At 44.2% G+C, this 26,341-nt stretch overlaps 1 protein-coding gene across 1 annotated transcript; it reads left to right on the top strand.

Annotated features, from left to right (window-relative positions):
- The first annotated feature begins 9,403 nt into the window (after nt 1-9,403).
- Nucleotides 9,404-24,597, top strand: SLC1A4 (solute carrier family 1 member 4). The gene is made up of 7 exons (XM_008929029.2): nt 9,404-9,482; nt 10,607-10,669; nt 15,579-15,745; nt 18,523-18,756; nt 19,907-20,101; nt 21,521-21,655; nt 24,210-24,597. Exons 2-7 carry the CDS (start codon nt 10,625-10,627, stop codon nt 24,442-24,444), a joined length of 1,011 nt encoding a protein of 336 aa, XP_008927277.1. The 5' UTR covers nt 9,404-9,482; nt 10,607-10,624; the 3' UTR covers nt 24,445-24,597.
- Nucleotides 24,598-26,341: the final 1,744 nt, after the last annotated feature.

Below are 26,341 nucleotides of genomic sequence, written 5' to 3'. Positions count from 1 at the left end.
CTCTCTCTCCCCAGGTACCCACAGCCCGGCCAGGTGTAAGGCTGCACGGTGCTCTGCCTCTCCCCACTTTGTTTTTAATTGTACCTGGGTGGCTGCAAGGATGAGTCGAGGCTTGCTCAGAGCTCTGGGTGCCTGGGCCCGTTCTTGGTTCTGCCTGGAGGGAGAGCGGCTCCTGGGTGCCTATTGTGGGGCAGGGATGGCTTTATCTGGCACCTTCCCCTGTCCCGCTACCTGCTGTTGCCTGTCTCCCGCAGGCAGGGCAGGGCTGGGCAGCTCTCCCCATCCCTCACACACACCTCTTTCTTTTATTCCCCGACACTTTACTCAGTCTCCTCACCCAAATGCTTGCCTGCCTTTTATAGTGCCCTCCTATAGATGTGGGCATGGAAATGCAACACTGTATTTCCGTCGAGGACACAACTACAACATAGTCTGGCGTGAGGACACCCTGTGGGTTTGTGGGCTTTCCAACCCACCTCTGCATCTTGCAAAGGCAAGACTCGTGTTCCCCAAGCCTACCGGGAAGCAAGGCTTCCACTTCTAACCAGATCATAGTATTTTCGTTTATCCTTATTCCTCCTTGCAAAGTTGCAAGCTTCACCTTTTTTTTTTTTTTTTCCTCAAACCCCGTTGAGATCTGTCTGGCTTTTTAAATAAGAGTGGAGTGTAGCACTCACACAAATGAGGCAAACATCCAGCTGGTGTTTTGAGTATGGGACTTCCAACTGCTTTTCCTCACTCTTTGCACCAAGGTGCAAACGGAGGTGGGGGGTGACCTGCATCACAGCTAAGTGGCTAGAAAGTTGTGCTTGGTGGATATCTTGCCAATTAAAACACTGAGTGGGGGATTTTCATTTGAGTTATTTGCTTTCTTTTATGAATTCAGTTTTTCAGCTGAGACATTTTTTTGCTGTGTCTGGGTAAGTGGATGTGGCAACAAAGATAAAAAGAATTTAAAAAAAAAATACCCCAAACCCAGAACTGTATTTACAAATTCGGGTTAATGTCCTTTTCTTCCCCAGAGAGAAGTATGGTCCCTTTGGACTGAAAGTAAGTCTGATTTGTTCCACTGGCAGCCCTGTACTTAGTGTCCTCAGCTCACCTCTCTTAAGAACCAAGCATTAAGGATCTCTCTTCAGGACCAGCAAGTCCTGACAGCATGTTAAGAAGGAGTAACAGGATAGAGGGAGTAGATGGTCTGTCTGTGAAGGTGACATGGAGTTCAATGGAAGCGTAGGTAGGTAAAGGAAAATTGCCAAAAATGGAGTCAGCACACTGTGGAAAGTTGGGAAGACGAGTGTAGTGGTGGCTGCCCCAGGTGCATCCTGGTGTGGCTACTGTAGCTGGTGTTTCATTCCTGTGTCACCATGCAGCACGGAGCAGGATGTAGTTGGGAAGTAAGGCAGAGATGCTCCAGCAAGCTTCAGGCTGCAGGTAATATCTGTGAAGCTGGGAGCAGGCAGCTGTTTCTTGCTCTGGTCTGTAAATGCAGGTGGAGAGTTCCTCTTCGAAGGGGTTATGATGATGATGGGATTGAGTCCCTAATTCCAAAGCAGTGCTCATGATGCTGAGACTTGGGTAAAGCATATGGGTTGCAGAAAAATTTCCTTCTGGGAAGTGAGGCCTTCCCCCATGTACAGTGGGCTGTGAGTTCAGCTTTCTCTTGAAGCCCCAGGGAAGGGCTGTTGCAGCTGCTCTGGTGGACAGTCTAGTTGTCACAGCAATGACAATGAAATCCAGTCCAGAAAAGATGCTTTTGGACACAGCCGTCACTTAAACTTCCAGTCTTAGCACAAATCCCTGACAGACCTAGGGATGGAGTGAGTATGTGATTTTCAGGAAGTAAGATCTCTCTCTCCCTCTACCATTTAATATTATTTTTAACTGTTCTTGAAAAGGCCTTGAGTCTATAGGACCTGAAAGACTGAAGTAATTCCTTTTGGTGTGGGTGAGTCTTTCAGCATCCCGCTCTTTGCATCTCCCTTTCTCTCATTTCGTCATGAAACTTTCTATTAGACGTGAGAAAACTTTGTTTCCAGTTGTGTCACAAGATTGACCATGTCCTTCATGGCTTTGCTGCTGCTTGGTATCAGAGAAAAGGTAAAAACTGAGTCCCCCTACAACACTGGAAAGCAGCTGTAAAACATGGCCCGAGGAAGAAACAACCAAGAGGAAATCACAGTTGTTAGTCACTATTTGCCATAGCTTCTGCAGGGACAACACAGGGTTGTCCTTTCCTGGCATGCAGATCCTTTCTGCCTTTGGGAAGTCTGTTAGGTAATGACCAAAGGTGTTGATTTATGTTGTTGCAGCCATGTCTGGAGGCCAGCTTAATTCTTGGTCGTGGTTTTCCTTTTCCAAGTCTAAAGCTTCCCCACAAACACGCATCTAGGCATGGAGACCCAGCCTCTGGAAAAGAGATTTACTGTGGGCTTTGGTAGCAAATGAATGATGACTCACAGGTGACCCAAAAGGCTGTCTCTGTTTTATTTTGTCCATTGACCGTAACCTCCAGGTCTGATTTGTCTGGCTGGCTGCAGCTGGTGGAGTACCCTCCCGGTTTCCCTTCTGGCAAGTGCTGGAAGCAAGCCTTGAGCATGCCTAGTCAGGGCTTGTGCATGCTGTCCTCTGCCCCAGGACATGGGGTGGGGACAGCAGAGCTGCCATAAGGTGCCTTTGTGCCCCACAGTGGGGATGCTGATGGCTCATCCCATCTCGGGTCTGTCATGTGGGCAGCTCTTTGGAGCCAAGGCATGGCCAAAGGCAGTGATCATGGGAGGGATCCAGCAAGAGTTCAGAGGTGCATCCACGAGGCTGATGGCTTAAAAAAACCCACCCAAAAAGTGGGGTGTTCTCTCAATTCAACGGAATTCCTTAACTCTGTCCAATGTCAGTGAAGAAAGGGGGGCTTCTCCAAAGGACCCACTGTGGGCTCTTACCTTAAGCCAGGCTCCAGTGCACTCTTACTCCATGTGGTCTTAGCTGAAGGTGGAGCTTGTGAGCATCTCCAGAGCATCTGACATGGAGAGCTGCTCACTTGTACCAAATAGCTGAGCACTGAGTGCCAGCAGAAGATGAGGAGAGTGAAGGGAAATTTTAGAATTTCTGGTTTTGTCCCTTCCTCGTTGGTTTGATGGAGAAGATAAAGCAACAGAGAATAAAGAGCACTTGTGAGCTTGACTGTGAAGTGGGTAGCAGTGGAGGAAGAGGCTAGCTGTGACATGATGGGCTCATGGGCTTGCACCCACCTGACTAGATGACATTACAGAGAGCCAGCTTGGCTCTGATCCTGCTGGGCACCTAACCAGGGAGGAGGAGAGAGAGTGGTGACAAGGATGGGACTCCTGCCACCTGCTAGCAGCCTATAGCTTGTTGTAAAGCAGTTGAAACAGCAAGATGAAGTGTTTTGCAAGAATCTGCTGATTTGTTGACGCTTCTGATGGGCAGTTGTCACAACTGCATGTTTCCATAAGGTCAGAGTTTTGTTTTAGCTCTGATTTATATTTGCTGATTGAACAGAATTGAACAGTTTCAAAGGAACCTATTGATTGTGTCAAAATTTCCGTCAGTGGGTGACCCTGACATTTCATTTCGGTGAGGTCAATGTTTTGCTGTAAGTTTATACAAAAGACTTTAAGTAGAAGATCTCAGGCATCAAAAAAAAAGGAACATTTCAACAAAGTATTTTACAATTTTTTTTTCAAGTGGAAAAAAAGGTCTGGAACAGTCTTTCTTTGCCCAATTTTGGGATGAAAACATGTTTTGAAGCTGTGGAATTGGCTTTGGGAAGGGAATTCTTTTTAAAGCAGCCCTAGCTGTAACAGTCCCGGAAGGGAAGGAGGAAGTAGCATCATCCCTTTTTTTATAGGAAGAGTGCACAAAGGGCCACACGTCTGCCCCAAGCAGTAAGGTCAGGGTTTCTCAGGTTGCCAGGCAAGTCTGCAAAAGCTGTTTAAATTTTACTGCTCCTCACTGCCCTGTCTGTCTCTGTGCCAGATGTTACCAGCTGTGCTGCCAAAGGCAGTACCCACAGCGCTGTCAGTGAGCCTGTACCTTGGCTCTGAGCACCTTTGGAGCCATAGGGAAGGCAGACATGAGCACAGGGAGTAGCATCAGTTGTGTTTTGCCGTCTGGACTACAGAGCAGCTGGCCAGAGTAGACCACAGGATCCAGAACACTCGTGCAGTGACCCTCTCCTGGGCACCAGTTGCTCCAGTAGCACTCGTTTCTTACAGCCTTGATGTTCCCAATGAGTCACCCAAAAGCAGCAACCATTAAGGCTGTCTCTGAAGTTCCAGTGTGGAAAGAAAGTAAAAACATGACTGTTAGAAGAGGAGGGGGAGATGCCACCTTTGTAGTCATAAATAGAATAAAAATTGGCCAGGGAACAGCTGCAGTTACACGAAGAGATGGGCTGACCACTGGTTTTCAAAGCTGATGGCTAGTTCTTAACTCTGGGGGCACCTCCAGAAAGAAAGGGAAATAAATGTTACTGTCCCCCTTGGCTTGAGTCATTTTCCATGTGGAATCTCCCTTGAAGTACAGGGATTGCTGACTGATTTTTGTAGGAAGAACTCAGTGTTTTCATTCATGTGCCTGCACTGTCTAGTGGGGTTTTTTTTGGTATAAATCTCTGAACATTTCTGCTCCTTTCTTTAGTTCTTTATATTGGTTGTTGCCTTTTACTACTGACTCTCCCCCCTTTAGTTTTATTTTTGAAGTAACAAATATGCAGACTGGAACAGTAAGGCAAAAAAGTATCAAGTATTTGCTATAAGTAAACACATTTTCATGTTTCTCTGTGTTGAAACAAAGGCACGCACTGAGAAATATGTGTGTCCAGAGCGTGTATTGAGCACCCACGTACATATCAAAAAGCAGATGAGAAAAAATGCTTTGTTATGATGAATGGAAATCTTGGCACAGAAAGAAAAATAAAGGTAGTGTAGGAATTCAAACTGGGCTTCATCATTATGCCACAGATGGCAATAAAGTTGCTGTGAGTGGACTTGTACCATTGAAAACACTTCATTGGAAAAAAACCCCAAAACTAGAGGTAGTGCAACACAGAATATTTTTTTCTAGGCACCCTCACAAAAGTATGTTTTCCAACAGCAAGGTTTTTGGCATCGGAAGTGGAACCTTTTTGCAAGAAGCTATGCAAGAGGAATGCGTAGTATTTTAGGGTTTCATTCTACTTGTCTGGATATCCCTTCATGCTTTTGCTGCCAGAGCAAAGTTGTTTGCAGAGCTCTAGCAAAATCATCATTTAGAAACAGTTATTAATAATAATCCCTTACACATACAATGAAGGATTTCCTGTGGAATCCTTATCCTGCTGGTGGAAATATTCAGGCCTATAAAGAAGAGAGCAATTTGACCATAATGTCAAAATAGAGAATGGGGGAGCTACAGCCCCTCTTTGCTCCATTAATAGCTCCAAGGTCCCTTAATTGTCTGGGATTTCCAGCAGCAAGCGTTCCAGCTAAACAAAGATTTCTATTGCAACAAAAGTACAGTGGGACCTTCCTGCTCAATTTGATTAGGGAAGTAATGGTCCCTTTTAGGTGGTAGGAGCAGCTTTTCACTGGAAGGAAGATGCACTTATCCAGCTGTGCATAGGGAGATGGTGTGATGAGCACAGTATTCGAGCAGAAAATATTCACGCACTGTAATGCCCACCCTTGCTGCTGCTGCTGCTTTCTCGTTCCTATTTTAAGAGGATCTGAGAAGGGTGGTTTCTCACACTGTGTGTTGTGCAGGTACCTGGAGGTTTCCTGGCTCAGCCCAGCTGCTGCTGCAGCCCCAGGACACAGCTGTCACCCTCGGCAGCTGTTTGATGGATTTCTGATACAGGGCTTTTTGGGGCTGTCTGTGCAACTTGCAACGGAGAGAGACTTTCCTGCCTGGTGCCTGTTGAGGGGAGTAAAGTCTCTCTGTAGAACCACCTATTTCACTTTGATGCCAGAGAGGAGGTTGGGTCTGTGTGTGTGTGGACCGAGGTCCTGGCAGCAGTGGAGCACCTGGGATACATGAAGAACTTCTGTCTGCCTGCCATGATGTCATGGGTCCCCTGTTTCATTCTGGCCACATGCAGCAGGTTTTGTCTTTGTACATCACGGGGCCAAGGCTGTCTGATCCCACACTGCTGTGCCGGGCTCCTTATCACCCAGACTCAGGGTTCACTCAGCGTCGTGTTCGTGTGATAATCCACATCTGCTTCAAAAAGGCAACCGTGTTCTCTGGCACAGGATATGGAAACAGCAGAAATGAAGCCATTAGAAACAGTCAGCAGTCCAGTGGTACAACCTGCTGTGAAGTGGGTAGCAGGTGGCAGAGGAGGCTGGCTCTGGTGTGGTGGGCTCAGGGGCTTGGCACCTGCCTGAGTAGGTGACGTTGCAGAGAGCCAGCTTGGCACTGATCCTGCTGGGCACCAAACCAGGGAGGAGGAGAGAGGTGGTGACGAGAATGGGACTCCAGCCACCTCCTAACACAGCTCACCTATAGCTTTCCCTGTTTCCCTAAACTCCACGTTCGCGTTTGCTGTGGGCTTTCGAAGCAAAAAAACCTTCTCAACATTTGGTCCTAACAGAAAAACCAACTGGCAGACACCCACATTTAATTTGCATGCCCAATTACCCAGCTCATCAGCTTTCCTGTTTGTTGGTTCACCCTCACAGGAGGGGTGTTCACACTTCCCCATGTGACTCCTCTGCTTGGGGACGCGCTGAATGCTGGCTCACAGGGACAGAGCTGTCTGGGTTTCTGTGGTGGGTAAACTTTGCCTTGCTGTAAGTGATGAGCAAACCCTGCAGGCACAATTACATGATGGGTCCAGGCAGGTCACTAACCAGCTTTTGGCTCTCCCCAGAGCACGCACAGGCGTTGCTGTGGTGTTCTTGCACAAATCCATCTAAAGGTAAGAACCTGTGATCTGACCCACCTGTAATTAAAGTTGAATTTAATTCACATGCTAACTGAGCTTAGGTGAGCAATGAGTGTAGTATTTGCAGACCTCATGCCTCCAAGGTAAGCCATTTATTTGTTGATTGCTTTTTATGACCCGACACATTTTGTTCTTAAACTTCAGGATTTGAAACAGAGAGGAGCAAAACATTATTTTATGTGGTTTGAGTATTTTGCAGTCAGGTGTAGTTAGAAGTTAAGCTGAACAGAACATACAACTTCTTCTGAGCCCCTTGATTAAGATCCAGGTTTTTTTACTTGGTGAATTGTTGGAAATGCTCTTCTTTGCCCTCAGAGTCAAGTCCTGCGACTGGTGCTGGAGTGATACAGAAAAGTGTGTGCTCTGGGTTCTTATTTGAGTACCTTTAGCAGTATTGACACTTGAAGCAAGAACCTGCCCCTTGCCTTGCTGTAACAGGATTGGTGGCATCACTCAAGTATGTGCTTTAAGTATATACTTGGAGATAAGTTGGTGTTTAATTAGTGAGGCCCATGCTTGGCATACCATGCAAATTGTGGAGGGCTTGGTTTCTTGGCCACGTTTAAACATTGGAGAATCATGTTGCTTAGGCTTTAGGGTTGCTTCCTTTGGCTTTGTTTTCATCAGGATGGAAAAGCTGATTTAAAGAAAAAAAATTTGATTTCTGGTTCGTTTTCAGTCTTTTTTCATCTCTTTGCTTCTTCAAAGTCCAGTCAGTTATTTTTAAAAAAAAAGTAATCATCCTGCTGTGGAAAGCTGAAAAGAAATACCCTTATTTTCCCAACAGCATGGGCCCATTTGTATATGTGATATTTTATTCCTGATAACAGCAAGTTTGCTTTTAGTTTCCTCAAGGTTTTTATCCACCAGAGAGTTCCAGCTGTGCAAGCACTGATGCACATTAGCTGTTCCATTGATCTTATTTGACCAATTCTTAAGCGTCTTTGCAGAATTAGAGCTCGCTCTCCTGCTTTCAGACAGACAGCTGTACTGTCAACTTTTGAGGAGAAAAAGTTGCTGTTTCTTTCATCCTCAGTGGAATGTAGACTCCAGCAGGCAAATTATTCTTAGAGCAGCTTGGCTTTTGCAGCTGTCTCCTAATACACTTGTAGTGGAACAGAGAGGGAGGCTGAGGTAGTTCACAGCAGCCATGTGTTTGATGAAGTTCCATGTACTTTACAATTGCTGTCACGGCTGTGGGAAAATCCCTGTGTGGCAGGAGAGTGGAGCTATGCAACCAAAAAGACCAAAGTCCTTACCTAGGCCGTATTTTAATCTCCCTCTTGCTTTCAAAGGTTTGACTCTGCTGCTCTGTTTCTTGCTGTGGTTCGGATTTGCACGTTCCGTGTCGGTCATGGAATGACCACAGCTGAAATGTCGTGTTTGCCAGGGTAACTACAGCAAAAATTCAGGGACCATTAGCAGGACACAGCCTGGAGACACATGCAGTGTCCTTGGAGCAGAGCAAGGAGCAAAGGATGGGGAACAGCTTCCCAAATGATTTTTACCAGAGTTAACTCTCTCTAAGTAAGGTCTTCTCTTTCCTTACCATAAGAGTTCTTGTGCCTCCTTGATGCCTTCTGCTGTCAGTATTTTCAGTTCATACCCATCACCTTCCCTGCCCTCACCTGGGGTCCTGCCATGACCCCAGAGACCAGATTTTATTCCTATTTTCCTTTCTGACACAGGAAAAAAAAGAAGCTGTCATTTGGCTAGGGGAACACATGCTCTTCGCCCAGCATAAGGGGAGAAAGGAATTAACACCAACTATAAAATATAACAAGAAGCAACATTTTCCCTACTTGGCCCAGTTCACCTTTCCTCGCTGCTTCCTAGATGCAGAAATATACTGGATGCCCAGTAGAGGTGCATGTGTCTGCCCTAACCTGCTGCTAGATTTGCATTTCTGTGTGAAGATGTTGCAGCTTTCCATAGGAGTTGCCCCTACTTTCCATCTGTGTTGTCCAAGCCCTTGCAGAGAAGGCTGGCCCATGATATTGCTCTGCTCTGCCTCAGTGTTAAGGGAAGCTGACCTTGTTGTGATGAAGGGTTAAGCCATTCTCTTAAGTGGATTTTGCTGATGGGATTGTCCTTCATGTTGATGCTGTGAGCACAGTGTAATCACATGAGTAATGTTAAAAATCTGCCTGACACTGGAGGCCCTAAGCTGTTGCTGCAGCTGGCGTGGCCGAGCCAGTTTCTGTAGCCACTGGCTGATGGGTATCTGATTGCCTCTGGTGGCCCCACCCAAATGGTGAGGTTGGCAGACAAGCAGGGACATTTTTATGTGAGCCAAAGAAGATGGCACTGACACCTCTGGAGACATAGGAAGATACTCCATGCTGCCAGAGTATCTTCTGTACTACACACCTCACTAGTGCCCATATGCTTGCCTTTGCAAAAGGAATTCTGTTTCTGAGAGCAAAACACCTTGGTGCATTCATTTTAGAATTTCTACAAGAAATACTTACTTTTCTTGTTTGTCTTTTACAGAAACCTGTTTCCTGCAAATCTTGTTGCTGCAGCTTTTCGAACGGTAAGATCTATATGGGCTTTGGATATGAGCTATGGTGCACAGGCAGAGAAAGTTACTGCTCTTTTTTTGCAAGAGGGCTAAAAATATGGCGTAGAAAATACCAAAAGTTAGTTTACTTATATAACTGGAATTTTCAAAAGCACATGATGTAATCAGACTTGGAACTTCCATGACAAATAGTTTGGTTTTGAAAAATATTCGTCAAACAAAAGCATATTCAAAGCCTGTCTTTTGTACCTTCACCAGAAATATTCTTTAAACTTTAAACTTTGGGTGCTGTGTTGGGCAGCAGTGGCAACTCTGCTTTGTGCCAGGCTGGTTACCACTTTGCAAGAGCTAGCTGGCAAACCCTTGGGTACACAGTTTAGAGCTGGGCTCAGAACTGACAAGGCTAAAGACTTTTAGGCTCCCATGTGTGTAAGCATTACCTGTTACCTGACGCTTTTATTCAGTGTTTTCCATTTTATTTCTTGCTGGATTAATTACTCAGCCTGGCTGCTCTTCCAACAGAGACTGTGTGTGGTAGGATGGTAACTGGCACCAGAACATAGTGTGGTTTAAACTGACGGACAGGAGCTGTAGGGCTCCAAAAAGATTTTGATTTAGTTCTCATTGCTAATTTTAGATGTCAGCATAGATACTGTTGAGAATATTGCTATGGGGCAGAGTGATTCTTCATGATACAGGAGTGGAATAATAGCTTTTGCCTTCATGGTGCTCTGTTGGTTTGCTTTCATATCGAAACATTTTGATATGAAAGTTCCATTTTGAGTGAATATATAATACAGTACAAGTCAGTATTCCATGAATAAAAGCAGAAGCAGTACAAAAATAACACCAAGAAAAGGATATTCTGTGATGCCTCGAGTGTTCTGTGTGTTCAGGGATGAAATAAAGCAGTCCTCTTTTCCTCTATGCTGCTGTTGTCATAGGGAATTGGCTTTTCTTTCCCTCATTTTATAATTAAAGAAAACAAGCCCAAAGAAGTGCCCTACTTTGGAGGTGTCTAGCTTATTTATCAAAGTAAACTGTTGCCCTAGATTTTAGATATTTTACTGACAATTTTAATGCCTGTCTCACTATTTTTTGGGTTTGTTTGGTTATGTTTTTTTTCTTACCTGCAGTATGCGACAGATTATAAGATGCTGCTCAGAAACACTACCTCTGGAAATGTCACGTTGGAAAAGGTAAGGTCACTTCGTAGGTTCTAAACAAGCCCTTGTCAGCTGTAATATGTGACTACTTCAAAGTCTTTAATCCTTTCCAGCAGTCATTGGAAAGAAACAGGTACTTTTCTTTGCCTGGAACTGAGACACACAAGGCAGATCAGTTACCCACAGCCACACAAAAAATCTGTGATGGGGGAGGAGAGTTGAGCTCAACTGGTCTGACCCACAACACATTATTTTTTTAGGCCGTGCTTTCTTGGACCTGATCTCACTTGATCCAAATTTTGTTTAGTCACTGCCTCATGTTTTTAAATAACTTTTTGTAGACTTGGAATTAAATAGCAATGTCCCTTAAATAGTCCCGTAAATAGTATGTCCCTTAAACCTTTATCTTCATTAAGAGTTTGGAGAGAATGGGCTTTTTTCCACTACCCAAAGCTCTTTAAAAAAAAAACAGAAAAGAATTTGGTTGAGAATTTTTTTTTTGGTTGCCATGCTGCTGAAATTTTGTTTGAAGCTGTAACACGTGAGCTGAAGGCGTAAAAATTACAGACAGAACATTACAAATAGGCTGTTATTGGAATGGTGTCAAAAAAGAAACTAATTTGTAGGTGTAGATGAGGTAGAGAGTGTTATCTTCCATATGTAGCTTGTAGGACTTCAGAGATGCACTGTATCCCATTGAGTGGCATCTCTCCTGCATCGTGGGTCCATCAAACATGTTTATTATTGGCCAGAGACAACATGTTGCAGGTCCAGCAATAATTACAGGCAGCATGCTTTGAAACAGAGCCAGTGCCCCAACCTGCAAGGTGTCACCTTGCTCCAAATGAAGTACCTCATGTGCTTTCATTGGATTTTGGGGAGGCAGGTCTGAGAAATTACTTTCAAGGTTATTTTCTCTTCCTCAGGCTCATTCTGACTATCTGAGCTCAGATAGTTGGGTTGCCATATTTTTAATATGATTTGAATGCCCCTAGGGCAAGAGACTTGTAATGTTTGCATTTGTCATGGCAGGGCTCAGCTGGGACTAACCTACTAGTTTGTAAAACCATCAAGGAAAAAGCGGTTTATGATCATCCAGAGGGACTCTGGAGCATATCCCCGGGTGCAGGAAGTACTGGCTTCATTACTTTCTCCTCCCCACGCATGGTGTGTGAGCAGGTGATGCAGAACAGAGTGTTTACGAGCTCTGCTTTCAGCTGATGGGCTGAACTTTCACCAGCCCTGGAGACAGGGTGACAGGTGACTTGGCTGACGCATGAACTGAGCAGGGGAAAAGTTATCCTGGACACCACTGGGCGAGAAGGCAGCTCCATCCATGCCCGTTGGGTTGCATTAGCCCAGATCCACACTCGGCCCATCTGACGCGGATGCACAGCAACGGCTGCGGAATCCCAAAAGAGCGTGTTCTCCTCTCGTGCCATCGTGTCCTTGGGCAGCTGCCCCTGCAGCTTTGTGCTGCTAAAAAACAAGTTCGGCATGAAAGGCTGTAGCAATGTGCACTTAGCTCTGTGTGTTTGTTATAGAGTTTTTCTACATTTAAGCAGAAGCAAATGAAAGGGGAATGAGACTCTTCTATTGATCTTCAGTGTCAAGTTTGATAGGGGCTCCTTAGCAACCAAGCACGGATTAAGGCTAAACATATCCATTGAACATAGTCTTGGCTGTCAAGTATCTTTTTAATGTTTGTTTGAAGCCATCACTCTTCCTTAAGAGAGAGGAGTGCATCTCTTGGCAGTTTAAATTTTGAGACTATTTTTCATTTCTCTTCTTTCTTTTTCCTGTTATCAGTCTCCTCTTTGATGTAATATCAGGAAAAATATTCTGAATTTGTCACTGGTGCCTGTTTTTGCCAACAGTTATGATGTAAAGGTTATTTCTGCTATTGCTTTTCCAAAACCTTTCTTCAGTTGTTGGAGCAAAACCAGACCTGAGCTTCTTTAATTCCAGAAGACGCCCTACTGTCTCTAGGGATGAATGGACCAAATAAAAAGAAAGCATCATCTCAGTTTTGTTAGCTCAGTTTCAGTACTGATCTGACCATAGTATTTGTGGATAGATGAGGATTAAGTTTAGAAAGGAAGAGTATGATTTTTGGAAATCATAGTGATAGAAGTTTGGTTCCAGGGAAGCAAAATGATATTCCTATCTGTTTTTTTTTTCTTTCATCAGCAGAATATTTGATTGAAGAAATGTTTTCCTTCAACTTTCTGTATGCAGAGTGTAGACCAAAATTTTCCATTGATTATATTTCTTTCCCCCGCTGGTTAATAGGCCTTGTCTTCTCTTGCTGATGAAATGAATAGTGGATATGTAGATGTTTGCTCAGCCACGTCCTTTTTGTTGTTTCACATGCTCATCTCATGTTTACCCAGCTTTTATGGCTACATCCTCTATGCTGCTTTGGCAGCAAGGCTTCCTGGGGCATGGACTATCTCAGTTCCCCATCTGTAGCACAGAGAGGCTTGGGGGAACTCAGTTCCTCTTCTGGCAGCAGTAAAAATACACAAACCAGTGGTTGCTCTTCTTCCTCGCATCACATGGCTTCATTTTCTTTTCAGCCATCTACTACTGGGGCAGTTCAATGTCAGCAGTTGTTTCCTTGATAAGCATTTTGTTTCAAGAGCTAGAAAACAATAAGATCTTAAGAGAGATTCAAGGACCAGAAGAGCTCCATGAATCTTCCTACCAGAACGCAGAATTTCAGGCAAACAATAACGTGCCCCATAGTTTGTCCAGGAACAAAGTCCTCATTAAAGCTGTTTTTGTTTGGTGTTCACAATGCTGCTTGGTTTGGCAGCCCCTTTGGGGTGATGCACTTTTCTGTTGGAGTACAAAAAGGCTGTTCAGCATCTGCCAGTATTAGAGGCTGGGATTGAGAGGATCTTCCGCTGAAGATTTACTGCTGGGCTTGTTCCATATTGTGCTGCAGGGAGGTGAAATTCCCTGAATGCTGCAGATCGTCCCCTTGATTTGCAGGCAGAGATTTCTTACAATAAGTTACTGCTCCATGCAAGTGATGCATGGATCTTCTGCCTACAACTGCAGTGATGGGAGATGATGCTGAATGTTGTATGTTTAAAAAAAATTGGCTCAAGAGAGAGAAACAGAGAGCAAGACCTGAAAGTGGAAAAGTTTCTGAGAAGCCTAAATGGTAGTGGATTCCTGGGCTTCAGGCTCACACCACTGCATTTCATGAGATGAGAAGCAAATCCCTGGTAGAAGGAGTTTAAAGGGTGGAGATCCTTTGCAAGACATCAGTATTATGTAGTATAGTTAAATTCCTCCCCAGTAACATCCAGATCTCTTTCAGTAGCTTGAAACACTGAATTTCTGTACCATAGCAAAGTCTTATATCATTTTTTTTTTCAGAATGAGAACCAAACCAAAAGAATATTCAATGTTTTTAGGATAGTTTTATTTGTGGAAAAAGTTTGTGACCATTATGGTAAAATTCCATTCCAAGCTGAACTTTTCATATTAGCCTTGTATCAAATGAACCCAGTAGAAGATGTAATATTATAAAATAACATCCCATGTACACAGACAGTTTATCCACTTAATAAGAGGGTGTCGTTTTTTTGGTCTTTTCTAACCACTGAAGAGTTTAGGGCTTTCAGACACACAAAACAGAATATAGCCAAAACTATCCAGACAGAGAAGTGTTACTGTGTGTGGAGGAAAGGGCACCTTTCTTCAGACATCCCTGGAGATGCACTGTGCCTCACGCTTAGTATCTGTCCATGTTTTCAGTTCTTTCAATTAGAAATCAAATAAATAATGGCAGCTTAGCCTGGAGCAAGCAACTACCATAAAAAGTTGCAGATCCCATATCTAAGTATTTTGTATTAGCAAATAAAAATGTCAGCACCTTCACTGTTTGTAAACACTTTTGTTAAGAGCAGTTTAGCCTTCCTGCTTTTGTGTATCATTTATGTTTTACCCCCTTCCCTGCAGTGCTTTGTTTCCACCTACCACTGAGACAGTCCAGTTCAGTGGTTTACTTCCAGCAAAAACATGATCTCAAGCAGGCTGATTTTATCAGATTTACAAGAACAGTATCCCAAAATCTGTAGTCAATATTCATTTCAAGCTTTTAGCTCAGAATATGTTTTTCTTTCCTAGTGTTGAGCTAGTGTCCACTTAAACCAGCCAAAAGGCCAAACCTTGTACACAAACCTCATCTGTTATAGAAGTTCTTCCAAATAAAACAACAATTTGACATGTTGAGCCTGTACTGCCAAGTTGGGGAGGGAAAAAAAAGCAGTTTGTCAAAACAATTATATTTTTATGTAGCCACAAGAGCACTCATTCAGTTCATATGATACTACATTGCCAAACAGGCTCCAACTCTCTTTGAGAAACAAACCATGAAGGACTAGCAGAGCAGAGTAGTTTTTGTCAATAGGTGGATCCTGCTTTTATCCTCTTACCATGCAGTGACATGATTTCTGAGAGGGGGAACAGGTATCTCTTCTGTTCTCTCTATATCTCCCAGAGCTGACATGGACAGGTTAATGAGTAGGTTGTCACAGTATGTTGCCTTTCTCTGCCCTTTTCCCCTTTTCTTCTCCATAACGTTGGTTGTTTTCTCATGGGTTTCACTGTTGCACTAAAGTCCTGAGTAAACTGGGGATTTTCCTGCTCAGGTCACTGACAACACACATATCATATTGAAGGGCACGAGAGGGGGTAGTAGCAGGCACTTTCCTTCTCCAGTGAATCCATGCCAGCTCATGGCTAGAGAGTTTTGTATCTGAACTGCATCCAGATCGTTTGATCAAACAGAATAGGTTCTTCTTTCCAAAATAGGTTCTGCTTGTTGACTTCAGATCAACTGGGTAGCAACAAAGTGAGGTGACCGTTTTGTTACGTTCTGTGCTGATCTCACATCTAACAGGCCTTCTCTTTTTTTTCTCTGCAGATTCCTGTCGGTACTGAGATTGAAGGGATGAACATCCTGGGATTGGTGCTGTTTGCTCTGGTTTTGGGAGTGGCCCTGAAAAAGCTTGGCCAGGAGGGGGAAGATCTGATTCGCTTCTTTAATTCATTCAATGAGGCGACCATGGTCCTGGTTTCCTGGATTATGTGGTAAGTGTGTGACTGCAGATGCACCTTTCAGTACAATATTATGTTCTGGAAACTTAGCATTTATCTATCTGGCTTTTTCCTACCAGATCCCTCATCACAGCAAAAGTGATTGTCGTGGTATCACTCTATGGGGTCTTTTCTTCTTGCTCATGCCCTGTAATTAGACAATCACTCATAGCTTAAGGTATCAGTCAGAAAAACTTTAGACATTTGTTTATAATGCCTCTGCAGGACTCCTTTTTGATTAATTAGTAGAATTAATTAGCTTTCTATTTCCCGAAGTTGATTGTTTACTTTTTCTCTGGCCTATTAATGAGCAAGTCCATTATTTCACTTAACTTCTCTGGAGTCTAGACATGTTTATGGGCTGAATGTTGCTCTGACCCATCTCACAAAGCTTTTGGCACCAAAAAAGGTCTGTATGTTAGGAACTGGACATCAGTGAACTTTCTCCCTAGGCAAGAAACCAGCGTTGAAGGAGGCATACACCTCTAGAGAGTGGTTCAGGCCCCCTAAGCCGGGGTAGGAACAGCCTCCTGACAGGGCTTTCTGTCAGATAGGATAAATCTTGGCCTCAGAGCAGTGTCATAGCTGTCCTCGTGCAGCTGGAGGGATCTAGGCCTCTCCTGTGAAACCAACAGTGATAATACCTCACATGCAAAGTTAAACATATTCATAAGGATAGCAAATATATTAACATTTCTCACTCCCTTTCCAAAGCTGTTTGAGAAAGCTATAAACGTACCTTAGCAGAGGTGGTTTTTTCCCCCCTTCATTCTGCATTTGTTGTTCCTACTGTTTTCCTCTCTCTAAGAAGTAGAAAGGCTTTAACAAAACACCTGATTTCACACAGGCAGATCTCTGTGTTAGTTGCTGTCATAAGGGATTGAAAAATTCAGTCTCCAAGCAGCTTAAGTTTTTGGCTCTTGAGTGTAATTCCTTGGACACAATACCGATAAGAGGCAGTTCTTGTATTCAGCTCATTACAGTGCCAGCACTTCAAGCCAATCAGTTGGTATGTAATCCTTTACTTTGTGGATTATGGGGACCACTGCTGACTCTTAGCACTGCAGTTCACTGTAGCCCTTACTTGTTCTCTTTACTTCCTTAAGGCTCTTTAGTTGTCCTGGTATTTATTCAGAATCTGTCAAGCTGCATGTCCTTCCCAAAGGATACCTTAGAATGGGTGAAATCATACTGTCAAGAGAAAAAGCACCTTGGGCTTGTATCTAGTCCTATTCAGCAGGACCATTTAGCAGCAGTTTGGTCTGAACTTTCAGTTCCTTCCTCTCCAACCTCCCTCTTCCAGGGGAGGAATCCAGTCTCAGCTCTGAATCCATTATTCATGTTTGCGGAGCTTGGGCAGGACCAGGCTCAGCTGGATCTGGCTAATCAGGGTGCTCAGAAACACAGTTCAAAGGCAGTAGGTGGCACAATGGCAGAGGCTAAGTGGGGAATGTTCAGCAGGCCCCCCTAGAGATTTGGCCAAGGGAGAGGATGCTCACATGGATCTGGGACATCTGCATGGAACAGAGGAGCTGCAGAACCACTGAGGGAGAGGCAGGCTAGGAAGAAGTGGGTGATCTGGCAACCTTAAGGCTTGCCCATCTTTCCAAACCTTTGCAGGCTTAACCAAACCTTCTGAAGTTTGTCCTTACTCAACAAATCAGCTTCTCTGAACATGAGCATTGGATTCTTCATTCCTGAGATGTACAGGCAAATCTTTTGTAGTCACATGTGTGCGTGGGGCAGGGTTCTGGCAAGCTGGGTGATCTTGTAGTATTTCTAAATCTTAGAAGCAGAAAAGGATGAAGTGTGGACAGCATCAGCAGAGGTACTCAGCCACAAACATCCCAGTAGAACTTGGGGAGGAACTGACCCTGGGCCTGAAGTGATTCACGCAGTCCATTTAGAGCTGTTGTGCTCTTGGTGAAAAGGCAGTTCTGTCTTTCCGGGGCTGTTCCCAGCTGCACTACTGGGACCAGAGGTGTGGCTGTGGCCTGCAGGTGGCCCTTCCCCTGGAGTAACTCCAAGTGCTCTTGACGAAGGAAACCTTAAACAAATGCTGATGTGGCATGTTTCTGGATAGGAGGCATGGATATGTGTGTGTGCCTGGCTGTTGGCTTGAAGGAAGCTCTTCAGGCTTAATCATTTAACTTAGTCCTTTGTAGGCAAATAGCAGAGCTAATTGCTATCTTTGGCACGTGCATCACCAGCCTTTAGCTGAGCTCTCTGGTATGTGCATAGCTTTTTCTTTCCTACACTGAGTATCTTGGCATCCAGTATGTCTGTGATTTTAATGACCTAACTTCATACTTGTGCTGGTAGTTTCTGCATGTGTAAGACCCAACTCTTCCACCCCTTTCTCTGCTCCAGTGACATGATACCGCTCCTTTTTCTTTCTTTCCATCTGCCATCCCTTCAGCTTTAGGTCTTTGCTTGCCTTCCACCCTAAAACTCCACACTGGTGTCTTGTCCTGGTAGCTTCTGCCAGAATTTCTACTTCCTGCTCGGCTTCTCTTTGGCACTCTCCTACCTGTGTCTTTGAGGGCACAAGTGAACAGAGCTTTTTCAATTTAACTGCTTGCCATCCACCAAGCAAAAGTGTTAGAGAAGCCTTCCCAATTTGCTTAACCTTAGTGTGTCGTGAATAAGGAACTACCCCTCAGTAGGAGCAGCAAGTTCTTTACAAGAACATTATCTCTAGGATGAAAAAGGGCATATTTTCCAGGGCTTTTTGTTTGTACTTAATGACAGGCAATATTTCATTTACACAGGTATGTACCTATTGGCATTATGTTCCTCGTTGGGAGCAAGATTGTGGAAATGGAAGATATTGTGCTTCTGGTGACCAGTCTGGGAAAATACATCTTCGCCTCTATTCTGGGCCACTTCATCCATGGAGGAATCATTCTGCCGCTTATTTATTTTGCAGCCACACGTCAAAATCCGTATCGTTTTCTCTTAGGACTTATCACACCCCTTGCCACTGCTTTTGCCACCTGCTCCAGGTGGGTTTATGTGCTTCTTTTGGGATTATAGCCTGGTTGTATATGACACCGTAACCTGATAATATCCAGTTTCAGTTTTAGGTGTGAATATTATTCCTGAGATTGCAAAAAAGAGACTTCAGAGAGTAGAGAGCCTCACTGCTGTCAGCAGCCTGCCACACATCACATACTGATAATTAGCTGTTGAAAACAATTCTTCAAAATACTGTGACTGTAGCATGATGCTGAGATGGAAATATTTGGGGAAAATAAAAGGTGAAAGTAATGGCCTTAAAAAGATCCTGCCAGCTGTCCTTTTAATTTTAAGTAAAGTGAGGATCAGTAGTGAGGGACTTTGTCATGGGAAGTTTACTTCTCTAAGTTCAGAAGGACCTGGAACAAGTTTAGACTAATTTTGCAGGAGCAAAGCAGACTTGATTGCTAGTTCAAAGGAATTTAACATTACTGATTTCAAAGATCTGGCCTGATCAACTTTTATTTGTCATAACCAAACTATTGAGCATGTCATTTGCACTTTTCTCAAGAACAAACACCTGATCAAATGACATAACGATATAAAATCATTTCAGGTCATCTCCAAAAGTAGATGCATGTCTGTCACAGAAGCTGAACTACTATTCATAAACCTTCCTATATAGTAGGAGAGGATTTATGAATAAAACAATTTAATTTATAATGCAAGAAATAAATCCAACAGTGATATTTTCTTTTTAATTTATTTTTCTGTTCATTTGAGAAGGCACTAGTACAATCTGTTGTGTTTAATTGTCATAGAATTATAGGATGGTTTGGGTTGAAGGGACCTTATTTCATCTCCTTACAGCCTCTCCTGCCATACTGGCATCTGCTGGTATATTTTTGTGGCTTTAAGACTTGTAATGCTTCATACTATGTTAAGTCATGTTCTTGCTTCTGGGAGATTAGAGTCCTTACCAGCTATTTCTGGATGGAAGCAGATTATTAAATACCTGTGCTCAAGACTCAACAAGGAGAGTCCCTCATTGCCATTATGACAGAGAGGGACTCTAAAATGGCATTGTTGTCTTGACATCCTGTGTGCAGCATGTTAGCAACATGAAAGCCACGAGGCAGTGACTGGCCATTCAGTGCACCTTGATGTGTTTGATTTCTCCCTGTTCTCTGTTTCCAGCTCAGCCACCCTCCCATCCATGATTAAGTGTGTTGAGGAGAACAATGGGGTCGACAAGAGGATCAGCAGGTTTATCCTTCCTATTGGGGCCACTGTAAACATGGATGGAGCTGCTATTTTTCAGTGCATGGCAACTGTGTTTATTGCTCAGCTGAACAACATCGACCTCAACCCTGGGCAAATCTTCACCATTCTGTAAGTTGCTTCGCTATTGCAACCACATCCTTCTGGTCCCCAGACACACTCAAGCCTGTGGTCCCTCTGTTAATAACTAGCAGTTTGCATTCCACATCTCTGACCTAAAGCTTGCAAACTGCCATGAAACATAATTATAGGGTGATTAAAGGATGGAGTCTTTAAACCTTTACAGGATTTTCCAGAGGCTCGATTTAATAAAAGGTAGAACCTGGGAGGGGTAATTGAATTCTGAAACAGACTTTGAGTGGTTTAAAGCTGTTTCTCACATGAAATTCCTCTCCTTCCTTAAGCATCTCACTCCTCCGTCCTCCAGTCACCATTAGGCTGGGTAATTGAGGCATGCTGCTCTACCCAGAAAGCAAACCCTGATTCCCTCTCTGGATCCTCCTGCCAGCTCCTCAGTTCCTTATACATCTATTTCATACCAAAGACTCTGCTCCTGCTTACCTCTGCCCTTCCTACCATGACATTGATGGCTTCCCTGATCAAACCTGTTGTTGTTGCCCTCCTAATTGCTTTGCCCCATTATCCCCTCCACCACCTCAGTCCTACCTCCTTCTCTAGGACTCTCTCCCCTCCATGCCTGGAATATCCTCCCACATCCTGTATCCCATAAAGTGTTATTATCTTCATTTCCTGCCTCAAAATGCCTTCAGTGAGGATCCTAGAAGGAGTCCTGGCCCCTCACCGTGCTGAGCTGTCATAACTACATCCAACAGACGCCTCCTAGGGCTGGTTCCTGGAATTTTTTACCCCCCCAAACTGGTTTTATTTCCTTCCTTATTAAACTTCCCAGTACATTGTTCGCCTATTTAAGACAGGGCTGGGGCATTATTACTTTTTTGGAGTTGGCCAAATTAGCCTTTCAGGTATTCTTAGTGAATCAGGTGTTAACACAGGCCAGAGGATGATGCAGTGAATAGCCCAAGGAAAGCTCAGTTGCACACAAAAAGGTGGTTTCCAGCTTCTGATTTAGGAGCTGTGTTGGAGTGCAAAGGAGACACAGAGAAGGGACCGTGCCCTGCATGGCAAGGTTTACCTTTATACATTTGAGGTCAGGAGATGTAAAGTACTCAGCATGTTGTGGAACTGATACAGGACTCGGGAATGGCTATATTAGTAAGGCAGCAGGGTATAGTTGTATTGGTTGATTGTTTTTTATTCTGAAAAGGCAATTAAGGGGTTAAACCCAGAGCCATTGCCTTGGTAACTGCTGTGGATCCTGCTGAGAGTTCTGCTCTGTACCCATTCCTTTGCATTAGCAGGCAGGAAAGGGTTTGCCTGGGAAGCAAACGATCTGTGCGTCCCGTGCTGTAGAGTTTGTTTACAATTCCCATAGCATGGAAGCATGTGATGCAAGTGCAGCAGAGGAGAGCTAGGAGCTCCTGCTAACCAGGCATGGGAATTGATTTGCAGCGTGACAGCCACTGCCTCCAGCGTGGGAGCAGCCGGGGTCCCTGCCGGAGGAGTCCTCACCATCGCCATCATCCTGGAGGCCATCGGGCTGCCCACCAACGACCTCTCCTTGATACTGGCCGTGGACTGGATTGTGTAAGTACTTCAGGCCACATGTATCTGCTGCTGCATGACATAGAAACACAGAATCGTTAAAGTTGGAAAAGATCTTTAAGATTCTTTAAGTCCAGCCATCAGTGTAGCACCACCACCATGTCCTCAAGTGCCATATCCACACGTTTTTTGAACGCTTCCTGGGATGGCGACTCCACCATGGGCAGTCTATTCCAATGATTTACAACCCTTTGCATGAAAAAAAAAAAATCTAATCTAGACCTCCCCTGGTGCAACTTGAGACCATCTCCTTTATCACTTGTTACCCTGTGAGAAGAGACTGACATCCACCTCACTGTGGCCTCCTTGTAGCATGTTCAGCTGGAAACAAGGACCACAGTAGTCAAAGTACAAAATATAACCCTATATGAAATAAAACCAGCATAAAATAAGACCCTACAAGATATGTCTGCCTACAGGACAGGTAGCTCTTGACAGGTAATGGAAAAGGTGGTCCCTTCTCAATTAGAGCAGTTAGAATGCTAAAATCCCTGTTCAGCTTTTTTATTCAGCCTTTATTGAAACTTATTTCTTCTTGGCTTCAGTTCCCTTTAGAGAGATTCTTGAAAGTTTGTTCAGAAGGTGTTAACATTGCTGGAAGTTAGTTGGACAGTAGAAAGGAAGGGGAGGAGAAAGGAAGTTGAGTCTGAATAGTGATGGAAAGTTTCCTTGGTGACATGTGGGAAGCAGTCTCCATCAGAAGCTCTTGTCAGCTATTGTTTTTTTATAGTTCAAGACTGGTCAAAGCAACAACACAAGTGTCACAGAGAAGTGCTATCCATTGGCAGGGAGAGTTTGTGGCATTCATCACAGCTGTGGGCAGTGTCGTGACTGGAACATGCTGCTGAGAGCCACAAGTTTACTAGACAGTGTTGTCACCTTTTCTTTCCAAGACTCATCCCCCTCCTTGAAACATGAGGGATTGCCTCCATGCACAGCTCTGTGTGGAGAAGCTTATCTCACCACTTAGCACAGTTACGTCCTTTTTAAGGCCTAAATTTACCTTCTGCACCACCTAAATTAGATTAAGGAGATCTTAGAAAATTTGTTTTGCTTTAAGTTTTGGGGACGCAGTCACAAGTGCATGATAACTGTAAATGCCACATGCAATTGATTTCTTGTAGCTTGGATGAACCCTGTGGAAAAGGGTGTCTCCACTTTTCCTCAAACAAGCCTGGCTGGCTGCACTTCTTCAAGTACTGGAGAATCAAACTGGAAGGACTTCTCTGAGCACTCATGAATTACAGCATGCTTAGAGTTTAAATGTTAGTGGAGTAAGCATGATCTGATAATTTAAAAGCATAATCTGCTTTCAAGCCCTCTGGTTGAAGTTGGTCTGAAATGACTGGTCAGTATGGGTCAAGTGATCTGAATCCCACAGAGGTATTTTTGTTCCAGTTGGTGGGTTATTGGGCAGTTCCTGGTTTAGGCTGCCCATAATCCCTCTGCACTGCTTTTTGGAAACACCATCCTCTCTGTATAGATGGTGTGCTCCCACAGCAGATCTGGAAATTAGGATGCCTGAGGACCCTCTTGAATTCCAGAGGCTGGAGAAGGTCTGGAGCATAATCCTATTCCTACAGCTTCATTTTGTACTGTAACCTCTTGGGGATCAGCCACCTCCAAAGGACAGGAGAGAGAGGCAAAGCAGTGGCTAGCCATTTGTATCCTGGCTACCTAAGGAAGCACAGTGCTATCTGTGTGTTCCACACCTGTACTTTCAAGTGCTTGGAGGCAAGAGTGAAAATCTTGCCCTTCCTTTCACTCTGGGCTGCCCTCAGCCTGTGTTGTGCTGGCTGCCTTTGTTTCAAAATATGTAGCAGCATCCCTCTGTGGTCAACACTGTTCTAGTCAAGGAACTCAGCCTTGTAACAGAATGGGGAAGGAGGGAGGGAGGAGCCCTGTGTCTTGTTTTGATGCCAACTGTTTAATTACCAGAGAGGACCACAATTACAAATTGAACCTATGTTAACTTAGGCTGCAGAATGATGAACAAATCTCAAAAGACACATGAAGAAATTTTTCTTCTTTATGACCCATAAACATCCTCTATTACATCCTGGCACACTAGTTCTGTGCTTTTGGAAGGAGCCCTTCAGTAGGTGTTTGGATTAAGGTGCAAGTGGCTGTGGTTAAAAGAGAGAGCTGGGTGCTCTGAGTCACTTTCTGGATAGGCCCAAAATCAGTTCCTGCTCTGAACTTGAATTTGAAAAATGCTGGCCTGGGGAAAGAGTGGAGGAAGGAGATGGGCTGGGGAAAGCAGGATGCCTGAGAAAGAGTAGTACCTTTGCTGCAACCCACTGAGAGACCAGAACTAGTAAGTTTGGCTGACCTTAAACCAGCTCTGGTGCACATTTTTAGTTCTGAAATAGTGATGATACTTCTGTGGAGAACACCTGTGATAACACTACATCTCCCTTGTCCAGCTCCACTGATGTTAGTGGATCAGCAGGGGTGAATCAACTCCCCTTATTGTGTTGTAACTCTCTTAAACTAAAAGCCTGCTGCTTTGGTTTTTGTTTCTGATCTTAACCAGGGACCGAACCACCACAGTTGTGAATGTGGAAGGGGATGCCCTAGGAGCAGGCATCCTTAATTACCTGAATGAAAAAGACAAGAAAGACAGAGAGCAGGAGCTAAAGGAGGTCACCGTAGAAGCAATTGCCAACAACAAGTCTGACACAGAAACGTCACCTTTGGTAACCCACAAAAACCGAGTCTCCAGCACAAGCAGTACAGCAGACCCTGAATCCAAGGAATCAGTATTGTGAACTCGAGGCCGTTCGTCAAGACCTGTCCTAGAGGTGGCCCCGGGGACTTGTCAGCACACCGGGACATTTGCAGTGTGACCAGGGGCTGGATGGCTCTTGGAAGTGCTCAATTCCTGTCTGTTTTGAAAATACGCTGGCCTGGGGAAGGGGAGGGAAGGTGGGGTGGGCAGGGAAGGGATGTTGAGAAGGAACACTCGCTTTATATTAGTATTTTGCTAGTTCACATGTGTGTATATGTGTTGTACGTGCACACACATGTATACATGTATGTGAAAACTGCCACTGAGACTTCTGGTTTAACAAGACTTCTGCTAGCAAAGGCTCATACAGGTTGGAGAGGGGGAGGTAGACAAACCCAGTATGTGCTTATTGTAGGGAAAAATTAGAAAGCTTATTTTGCTGCTGTTTGAATGGAGAAGCAGTCTAGAAACTCCAGAGTGGGTGAAAATGTTGCTTAAATTTATTTTCTGGCCTTACCAACCATTACAATCATGATATGAAGCAACATTTTTTTCCCACTCCCCTTCCTCTCCTCTTCTCCGATCCCTTAAAAATGTCAAATATGCCTTTATAACTAGCTTTTTTCTTTTTTTTTTCATATCTGAATTAATAGCTTATAGGGACTTGTTCCATTTCCCCACTGCAGTGCAGCTCATAGCAGCTTTCTGGCCTTTTGGTGAGTAACTCCCAAACTTTGGGACCAAACATAGGAGATCTTCATGCAGATCAAGGATTGGTTTTCTACTTTCCTCTAACCAAGTGCTAAGGAAAAAATCCAGAGGAAACACAAATTTTGTTAAAGTAATCCCTCAGGGGCTGAAAGAAATGTAGAGTCTGTTCCAGCATAAATATGTCTGAAAGAGGGTTGCCTGTGACAACATCAGTAAATTCAGAAGTCAGCTCTCTTCATAAAAACACAGATGGTCCTCTGCTAGCACACCACGTCCTGCTCGTGTTTATTTAACGGGTCAGTCCAAACAAATTAAGTCATATCCCTCTTCCAGCAAAATTGAGCAGGGAAGGAAAAAATTTGAACACACATCATGTGGGAACTGATGACAGGCAAGTCTGAGTCTTGGCTTGAAAGGAGAAGAGATGAGTTTATAACCTCAAGTAGTTCAGTGATCTCTGTGTGCTGGGGCAGCTGCCTACCTGTTCCTGCTTGGAGTTTGGTCCTGCTATAAATGTTCTTCTGGCAGCAGTTTACATTTAGTAATTCTGGGTGGTGCTGGGCCAGGGTAGTGCTTAGTGGCAGATGGCAACCTTTGCTGGGGGCTGTGCCAAATGCTTCTGGATTCCCACTCCACCTTTTTTCCTGTACAATGTTCTTCCTGAATTTGCACCCCAAACCTGAACAAAGTCTGGCAAACTCATTGCAAATATCCTGTTGATTTACCTTGGCATTTTGGATGCCAGTAGTTAGCCTGGACTTGTGGATGTTTTCCCTTGGCTACTTTAATAAGAGGTTGCATATGGTCAGTCTCCATACTGTTAATTCAGCAGTATATATTTACACTTAGCTTTGGTATAAAGTAATGCTAAGTCTCCCTTTTTCTTTCTCCTCTCTTGCTTCAGAGGAAGCTATCCTGGAAAGATATCAGCACTAGGAAGAGGCAACTCCAATTTCATAGCAGGAGCTGCCTTCCTTTGCAAAGCATCCTCCCTGGTAAGGGGACACAATGAGTTTTGCAGGATGAGATGTGGCCACCCCTGAGGGGAAACGCAGTGAGTGCACCATGCCTGGCTGGTTAATCTTGTGCAGCAGAGTTATACAGACAATCCAAGTAGGAAAGGATTAGTCAGCCCACTGAGAAACTGCAGGTGGAGTCTCTTTTTAACCAGTTTATTTATAACCATGTCCACAAAATTTGGTCAGTCCTTGGCTCGTCTTCAAAAT

This window comes from Manacus vitellinus, unplaced genomic scaffold, assembly GCF_001715985.3.
Source record: "Manacus vitellinus isolate BGI_N305 unplaced genomic scaffold, ASM171598v3 scaffold_70_pilon, whole genome shotgun sequence".
NCBI lineage: Eukaryota > Metazoa > Chordata > Aves > Passeriformes > Pipridae > Manacus > Manacus vitellinus.
Note: the sequence above shows the minus strand (reverse complement) of the source record. Positions and strands in the feature narration are given on the sequence as shown.

Bases quoted from the DNA above. Each gene is read 5' to 3' on its own strand.
- SLC1A4 (XM_008929029.2), top strand. From the start codon at position 10,625: ATGCTGCTCAGAAACACTACCTCTGGAAATGTCACGTTGGAAAAG. The intron at 10,670-15,578 runs GTAAGGTCACTT...TTTTCTCTGCAG, and splicing joins GAAATGTCACGTTGGAAAAG to ATTCCTGTCGGTACTGAGAT. The intron at 15,746-18,522 runs GTAAGTGTGTGA...TCATTTACACAG, and splicing joins CTGGTTTCCTGGATTATGTG to GTATGTACCTATTGGCATTA.